The sequence below is a fragment of the Mauremys reevesii genome, linkage group 2 (assembly GCF_016161935.1).
Source record: "Mauremys reevesii isolate NIE-2019 linkage group 2, ASM1616193v1, whole genome shotgun sequence".
Classification (NCBI taxonomy): Eukaryota; Metazoa; Chordata; order Testudines; family Geoemydidae; genus Mauremys; species Mauremys reevesii.
The window spans coordinates 227272949-227282279 of record NC_052624.1 but is presented as its reverse complement, the minus strand read 5'-3'; the positions used below and the strand labels follow the sequence as shown (position 1 = coordinate 227282279).

General features: G+C 37.3%; 1 protein-coding gene across 5 annotated transcripts in view; it reads left to right on the top strand.

Annotated features, from left to right (window-relative positions):
* PDE7A (phosphodiesterase 7A) overlaps positions 1-9331 on the top strand; it is a 139674-nt gene that overhangs the window by 96971 nt on the left and 33372 nt on the right. For 4 of the 5 annotated variants that reach the window (XM_039524992.1, XM_039524991.1, XM_039524994.1 and 1 more), the window contains 2 exons: positions 7063-7214; positions 8639-8702. In XM_039524992.1, the coding sequence (XP_039380926.1) occupies positions 7063-7214; positions 8639-8702 (216 nt within the window). Of the gene's footprint in view, positions 1-5210; positions 5250-7062; positions 7215-8638; positions 8703-9331 lie in introns of those variants that run through there. The other variant, XM_039524995.1, reaches the window with a different exon arrangement.

Genomic DNA, 9331 nt, shown 5'->3' with positions numbered 1-9331 from the left:
TTTAAGATATGCACTATTATTCATTTTTGTGGATAAATTGCTAAAAACAATGTCCATATTTCAGTTCATCTTCCATAAGTGCTTTAAGAGCCTTTCTGCTAAGCATTTGTTCCTCTTCAGTCCCATTCAAAGCACATATCTCTCTGTACTTAGCCTCTTCATCAGTCATCGCTGCCACTTTCCTATCCATTAGTGCCTCTGAAAGGCAATTTATGAACTCCAGCTGAGATGCAGTAGTAAAATCGGTATTAGTTTCTGTTGCTTTTTCCTTTTGATGCAACTCATCACATACATTCTTGGCACATCTCTTGAAGAGATATGCGGTGTTGTATTCATAGGTGTCTTTTGGGTCAGTGCACCCACTTTACTTTCCATACAGTTCTCTCTAAGAGTGACTGCTTCATGCAGTTTTTCACTTGTCTCATGTGTTGAAACTGCGCTTTATGGATGCCTTCAGGCTTCCGGCTTACCACAGAAGAAGCAGGTGTTCTCCAAATGTGTGCCATGGGACCTACTGTAAGGCGAGTCTCTACCCTGGCTGGCTCTTGTCCCAGCATCTTCAGCTTTTTCCTGATGCTCATGTATTTCCTCTCCAACCTTGCCAAATTCAGTTTATGGGTGCACTTCCTATAGCATGTAAGGTGCCACCAGGCATTGTGTTTAACCAGCTCCTCCATGGTGGTATTCTGCAAAGATTCAACTGCTAGCTGGTACTCTTTGTCTCCCCATTGATGCCTAGAAATGGTCAAGACCAAAGTAAAAATAAGGATTTTGTAATAATTACAAGCCCAAAGTATCTTATGTATGTTTTATATAACAATGTGCACACCATTTGCAGATGGATTCCAGTAATTTCTGCTGACATCTTAACCAGTGCCTCATTACAACTCTTGGCATAATAAACAGAGCTGATAATCAGTCCCACTGAACTGCTTTTTGCTGATGATGGCAAATCAACTTGAAGCACTCCTTCCATTGATAGTAATCTGTAAAACTTGAAAAAATATTAATTGGGCATCCTGTTCTGAGCATAAACTGATAACACAGTACAGTCAGTCGCGGGCCACAATTTAACTTTGTGAAGGCTACATGGTTGACATATCTGTGTTAAAGTATAATTTAAAAAGTTGATTTTTAAACATTTTCTCTAATACATATCTACATAATTGGTCTAGGTTTGTTGTGTTTAGTATCATTGTGTTCATGGGAGAAGAGGCTTTTGAATTATATCCAACTCGAACCATTTCTGACAACATTGTATTATCAAAATTTCTACCAACTGGAGGACCTGAAGCTGTGAGCTTGGGCAGCAAATTTATGCTGGCATGCCACAGAAGGTGACACCACTGAAATTATAGTTTGGTAGATTTTTATGAATCAACTGATACCTCCCTTACCTATCATTAAGTTGCCTACAGAATTACACATGCTTCCAGGTTGTTAATACTTTATTTTGATATTACCCCTAAGTAACTTTAGATATAGCATTAACTTCTTTCCTCCTACAGTCCATAAATGCATCTCTTATTTTGTTATGGTAGTTGGTGGCAGTATAGGAGCCTGGATAAATAAATAGGTCCCAAAAGCACCTTTGTTTCATGGAGCAGCACAATGTCAGTAACAAACTAGAATGTAAAGTTATTTTAAAATATCTTGAAGATTTAAAGGTGTTCAATTCCTGTGTTCTTAGTTCCCTGGGCAAGAGGTAAACAGGACACAAAAATTAAAGTAATCTTGGTTTCCTTGTCTGGTCAGTGTTTGACATCTGAGGGCTCTGAAACAATACATTCGACCGTAGGACCCACTTCTTTCTTTAAAGACAAACAGGTTCAGTATTTGTAAAAAATTATTTCCTAGTGTAAAACACAGTTTAACACGTTTTCTAATGCAGTCATAAGAGAGCTTAAAGAAATGAAGCCCTAAAGATACTGATATTTAAAAATGCTGAAACTGAAGACATGGATATTGTGGATTAGATATATTAAATTTTGATTGTGCAGATGCTTTGATCTGAACATCTTGTCTAATGTATACATTCATGTTCAATACCTGAAATTTTAACAAGAAGAAAAGAATAATATTTTGATGTCCCTACAAAGACAAATTTGTCCAGAATTCCAAAATGCTGAATTTCTTCTAGCTCTTTGCAGCATCTAATATAGATACTTCTGTTTAACAAAACGGTGTGTGTACGTACATACTAAAATTTCATTGAGCAGAGCAGTAATTTTTCATTTTTGAAAGAAGTCTTTCTCCTTTCTCTGTTGATATTGCTCCCATTAAGATGCTTATGAAACAAAAGTACATGAAGTGTTGAATATCTCAAAGGAAACAATGAACTGGGAACAATCTTGAAATATGCTCAATCTTGGATATAAGACTTCTTTAATAAAAGTAACTGTGAGAGGGAGACCTAAGTAGACAGGAAGAAACACGACATACTGGCAAATTCATCAGTACATGGAATAAAGGCCCACAACCTGGGAGTCATTTCTGACACTCTCCTCTCGCTTGCTCCACACATCCAGTCCATTTCCAAATCCAGTAGGCTTTTTCTTTCCACATCTCCAAGACCCATTCTTTTCCTTCCATTCAGACATCCAAATCTCTCATTCATTGCCTCATACCTGCCTTGATTCCTCTGTGGCCTCCCTGGCATATGCAGTGCCCCCATTTAGTGCATACAAAATTGTGCTTTTTAAACTCCTGTTCTTTGTCTACTTTTTTGATCATGTAACTCCCTTCCTTGAATTCCTTCTTTTGGCTTCACATCCAATATTGTATTAAGTTTAAGCTTCTTGTCATCACCTTCAAATACTCTGTCCCTTCCTTCTTATCCACCTTTGTCAAGCATTGTATTGCCCTAATCACCTCCAGCATTGCTCCCAGCCTCATCTACCACTTTGCCAGACTTCACACAATCATTTCCTGGCTTTCCTCAGTGCAGCCCCCTGTGTATTGTACAGCTTCTTTGAGTTCATCCTGAAGGCCCCTAGTTTGCCCTCATTTACGTCCTTCTTGGGGTATGTCACTAAGCCTGGGCTTTGACTCAGGTTTGAGTCCAGGACCCTGTTCTAGCCACAAACAAATCAATTCAACTTGGGTCAGCAAACGCTCAAGACTCAGGTCCTAGGAACCTGTTAGCGGGCGGTGCCTAAGATCCTGAGTCTTGCTGTGACTTACGTCCAAACCCTGTCATTTTGCAGTGTGGATGGAGGTCAAGCCGCAGATCTGTGTCAGTGTTTGTGTAGGGCAACATGGATATGTTAGCATAGGTTTGAGACTTAGGTCCAGCAATTGTAAACATGAGCATACAGTGCACTGTATTCGCTTGCATCCGAAGAAGTGGGTATTCACCCACGAGAGCTCATGCTGCAAAACGTCTGTTAGTCTATAAGGTGCCACAGGATTCTTTGCTGCTTTTACAGATCCAGACTAACACGGCTACCCCTCTGATACAGTGCACTGTGGTTTCTTAAGCCCAGGCTTGCAAACAGAATCCATGGGCTAGGGTCCCACAGACCTGAGTTTACAATGCAGTGTAGACATACCCCCAAAGACCCATTTCTGCTCTGCCATCTTTAAAGGAATCAAGTTACATGGAATTTAAAGGGTAGTACCTCATTTCCCTTACAGATAGCCACATTGGCTTGTGGGATGACAAGTGTCTTTGTTAACTGTTATGTTCTATAGCCAGAACTATCTGTATTGATTAGGAATAATGTTTGAATTGCTATAAGAGATCTGAATTCTCAGCTTTCTGGTGCATAGTATATGTTCTTTTACCAAGGACTATCCTGAAATTCCTAGATTTCGTATTTGAATTTGAGTACTTTTACTTGAATGTGATATACACAGTTATTCTGTGTATATCACATTCAAGTAAAAATTGGAGAATTGGTGTTATGATGGGAGGAGGACCAAGAAGGAGGGTAAAATTTCCCTTATCTGGAAGCTACCTTCCAATAATGGTAGAGGAGGCTTATTCCTCATGCACTGGCATTGCTTCAGGAGATGGGTTACAGGTCTGAGACACAAAATGTGGTGACAGGAAATTTGATTATTAGAAATATTAATAGGTTGAAATGTGGTGATAGAGCCAACTGATGACTTGCCTACTGGCTATGAAGATGGGGGAGGGATAGCTCAGTGGTTTGCACATTGGCCTGCTAAACCTAGGGTTGTGAGTTCAATCCTTAAGGGGGCCACTTAGGGATCTGTGGCAAAAAAAATCAGTACTTGGTCCTGCTAGTGAAGGCTAGTGGACTTGATGACCTTTCAAGGTCTCTTCCAGTTCTAGGAGATTGGTATATCTCCAATTATTAAATTTAAATTAATTAAAGATGTTGGGACATCTAGGCAAACTTCTAGTGGATCCTGGGCAGCAAGTTGGGTAGTTGTGATATGTAGTGACTTAGGGAGATGTAGAAGGGAGGACCTGGAATCTAAATTTAGATTACTAGAAAAAAAAGTTTAGGTTCAAGGTTCTGAGGTAGCTATCTGAAATGTTTCCAGTTCCATGTGCAGAAGCAGCTTTGAGGAATTCAAGTGTCTTGGTCATAGTCTGGACTACAAAATTTTACCTTGTCTAAAGAAGTTTGCCAACTTTGGAAGTTTAATCACAGTTACTTGATGCAATGATGAATGGCCTTAAACCTTCAGTATTGTCTGTTACCATGATTGTTAGCAACTGTTCAAATGTAGTATTTTTTAGTATATAGCAGGCCTACGTGCATTGATAAGATGATGTAAAGAGAAAAGGCATTGGGAAACTTATTGGAGAAGGGAGATCTGATTCAAAAGCAATGGGCTCCTCCCTATTCAAGGTGGAACCAGACTGCTGAAACATAAAATTAACGAGGTTTAAAATTTAGGTGGTAAGGAAGAAACTTCCCCATGCACAATTATGGAATAATCTATCTATCTGCAGGTATCTTGTGCTTTCCTCTGAAACATCTGGTACAGTAGTGTACTTGATAGATGACTGGTCTAAATCAGTATATATTCTTATTTTATATTCTTAAACAGCATAATTTTAAAAAAGTAAAACAAGAAAAAGCTATATTTAAAAAAACCAACATGCATCATCTTTAAGGCCTTCATAATCAAAAGAAACAACACAGCTCAGTTGTATTTTTTCCCTGCGTGTTTTTTAAATCTCTGTTCTAGAATGTAAGGTGAAAAGAATGTTAGGTTCTGAATATCTGTTGGTTTGCTCACTCTTCTCTGCATCATGACAACTTCAAGAGGTGAAAAGATTTGATTCTCAGACAAATGTGTCTAAAGAGGCAAATTACTTTTTAAAAAAGGGAAGCCAAGATCATATTTTTGTTTGGGAAATATGTAGCTTTTCTGTCATTTAAAATTCTTTATACTGTTTTGATTCTTCAAAAATATTTACAAGCATCTTGCATTGCATTTCAAAGCCACTATAACATATTTGATAAATCAAACTAAAGAAGAGTGTATATGATCTTGTAACTTTCTTGGACTTTAGTAGATTAATAAAATAGATTTTTAAAGGGCCAACTTCTACCTTCATTTCCAAAATATTGTTAGAATGTTTGATTTTTAAGAACAAATATTCTACTGCATTGTATCAGTGGTTTCTGAAATTAATCTGTTCACCCTTTGGCAAAGACAAAGGTATAGATTGTAAATTTTGGTTCTTGCTTTCAAGCTTATGTATTTTGGGAATAGGAGTATTAACCCTGAGCTTCTTAAACATGTATTGTAATGATTTTAATGATCACTTCTCTGAGAAAATTGACAGTTTGAGTATAAGAACAGTCAACTTTTTCTTAATATATGAAGTTGCCTGTAGAGGTATTGTACAAAAGAAACCGAAGGCAGAATTTGACCTATAAGGTTTCAGAATGAAAATATATAAATCATTTTAGAGAACTTAAGCCGGGGGTTCTCAAACTGGGGGTTAGGACCCCTCAGGGGGTCGTGAGGTTATTACATGGGGGGTCACAAGCTGTCAGCCTCCACCCCAAACCCCGCTTTGCCTCCAGCATTTATAATGGTGTTAAATATGTAAAAAAGTGTTTTTAATTTATAAGGGGGGAGTCACACTCAGAGGCTTGCTATGTGAAAAGGGTCACCAGTACAAAAGTTTGAGAGCCACTGACTAAGCCATAATTTGATCTTGAAGTTCCTGAAATAAACCACCTGATATCCCCTGTTGGTATATTACACAGTGTAACTGGGGTTGAGGATGAGGAAAAATCAGTTGCTTTACTAAAAGTTACCTTCTAATAAAGGTGGATTAGAATACTTGGGCGGTATTTTGGATTGTTCTCTGAAAACAGGCTACGAATGGTCTCTATATAGGTTTCATTGTGTTCTGATAAGATACTATGTTCATATTTTCACAGAGAACATCACAGGAATAAGTAGAAATTTGGGTGCTTGTTTGGAAAAATTAGTTGTTCTGGGTAACATTTCTCAAAAGCACCTAAGTCACAGATGCTTTTGAAAAATTAACACAATTTCTAATTATAGGGTAAGAAAGTCTCATGGTTTTGGTTCTTGTATATGTTATTTTCGGACACTCATGGCTTCTTCATATAATGTCATTGAAATCATATCCCACTACATTGCTGTTGATATACTTCAGTTCCTAGTATGCAAGTATCTTATAAATGGATGTTGGCAATCATTACATATTTACACTTGTTATTTTTGGAAAACACTGTCATTTGCAACACTGTTTTGTGATAGTCCGCTTTCAATAGGTCTGCCGTCTAACCTGACGGTGCTAGTGCAACATGCAGTTATTCTTCAGTGTTCCTTAGAATACACTGTATTTTTAGTTAAAAGACATATGACCGCATACAGTTTATAGATCTATTTCTCTTTACAATAAGCTTAAATTGGAAACATTTGTTCTGAAACATAGCTCAGGGACTACTTAGTGATGAGGATGTAGCTATTCTAGATGCAACTGTTACCTCATCTAATACTGAACACTGGTAAAATAAAGAAGTTGTAATATTTATTTTTTGCAGAGATTTTTCTCTTATTTTAAGAAAGACTTTATTTTCTTGTATTTTCTAGCAAATTCTGAAATTGATGTGTCTGTGTCTGCAAGGAATATTCGAAGATTACTTAGTTTCCAGCGGTACTTGAGATCATCTCGCTTCTTCCGTGGTATTACTGTTCCAAGTTCCTCAAACATTTTAGATGATGATTATAATGGACAAGCAAAGGTGTGTTTTTAAAAATTGTTCCTAATTTTTTATTAGAAAAATTTGAATGCTTTATAGCAATACAAATATCTTCCATATTGTAACAGTATATAAACAGATATATCCAAGTAAATGTGAGCTTATACTGAGTATGTATTATGTGCAAAACAAACAAACAAAAAAACCCCCAAAAATTCTTTTGCTTTAGGATTATGCAGTTTAGCCTGTAAAACCAAACCCAAACCAAACAAATGAAAGAAAGAAAAAAAAGGAACAGTATGGTAGATGAATCATAGGCAGTGAAGTGAGGAAGAACAGCTTCTGTGCTGGGAGATGCTAGTTATATGAATATCCAAAGCTTATGAGGCATTTAATTTTTTGAGACCGACATCTATTGATTCTCTGTTTATAAAAGCAGCAGATCATACCAAATGTGATTTAAAAAACACTGGAAGTGGCTAAACTTTAATAATGTCTTTTGTCAGGTCCAGTGTTCCAGACAAATGCATTTATGAAACAAACTAGATTCATGTCTGCATACAATGCATATTTATTATATACACAGCCTCTTAATCTAATGAGGCGAATGGAAGCCCTTTTTATGTATTCTTTTATCCTTAATGCAGTGTATTCTTATTGACCTTTTTTCTGAAGTTAAGAACAAAAACGTTACTTGTGATAAAATGACTATTTTAACAAAATATCTTAGATTTCTGTTTTTTCTGTACTACTTTAATGGGGGCTTTTTGCCTCTGAGAATAATCATTTGGAGAGCTTTGTGTGGCTAATAATTTTTTCAGTGCAACTTTGTTATCCCAAATTTGGATATATTGGAACCAATTCAATCATATTGCTCCTTTTGTCAAGCCCTTTTAAACATCAGTAGTATTTATTTAATGTAGTCATCTTAAAAAAACAGAGCAGTAATTCTGATTCAGTGTGAAACTGGACTGCTCATTGGCTACCAAATAAAAGTTTATTATTTACATGTTGTAAATGAAATAAGCATCAGTTCTCTGTCTTAGAATTCATTTTAGAATTAACTCCAGTTTTGTTTAGGGAGGGACAGGAAAACTCTGGGTTATAAATTTTGGCTCAGATATGTACTGAAGTATCAATCTTGTCGCCACTTTTCTTTTAAAATATTTTTCTATTCCTTGTTTGACCAAAAGGGGAAAGAGCAAAGCTGACTGCCCAGTTCTGTCAAAAAGATACCTAATATTTCAGTTACAGTGATTTTATTTGTAACATTTACAAGTGTTAAACAGTTTGTAACAATCATACAGAAATGTGGTTTACAAGTTGTAAACCTTTAATCTATTTTCAATAATAGATGTTAAAATCCACAGCTGGCTCAGAAGGCAATCGCTTTTTTTGTGGGCTATAATTTGATGCTAGTCACATACTGAATGAAAATGTTACAGTAGAAATGTTTTTGCTTTCAGTGTATGCTGGAGAAAGTTGGAAAATGGAATTTTGATATCTTTCTTCTTGATAGGCTAACAAATGGTAAGTTCACTTTTATTGCGGATATTCTTTTAAGCATGCTGTATTGTTCTTAGGTAGGTTTCTTTCTGCCATAAACTATCCATAACATTTCATTTCATTTTCTGTGGGGAGGAATCTTACTGCTTGATTATACTTTAAAAAGTACAAATTTATTATCCTAGTGTTGTGACTAAGGGCTTGGCTACAATTGCGAGTTAGAGCGCATTAAATCAGCCCCGGGCACCCTAACTCCTGAGGTGTCCGCACTGGCAAAGCACTTAAAACATCTGGACTCCACAGCTGGAGTGCTCCTGGTAATCCATCTCCATGGGAAACATAAAGTTTGCTATGCCCTGGCTGAAACGCCTGGGTGTCAGTGTGGACGATGTGTTGCATTACTGTGCTGTGATTGGCCTCTGGAAATGTCCCAAAATCCCCTGAAGTCAAGTGGCCACTCTGGTCATTGTTTTGAACTCGGCTGCAGGAAGGCGGATATCCCCTTTCAAAGCTCCGTTTCTGACAGCTGGCGTGCTTATCTGCTCCGGGACACAAAGCAAACCATTACTGTGGAATGCTGCTGCTGCCGAGGCAGGTGTTTGTGCATGTGTGTGAGAGAGGCGGGGGGAGAGGGGAGGTCTGCTGCTGTCTGA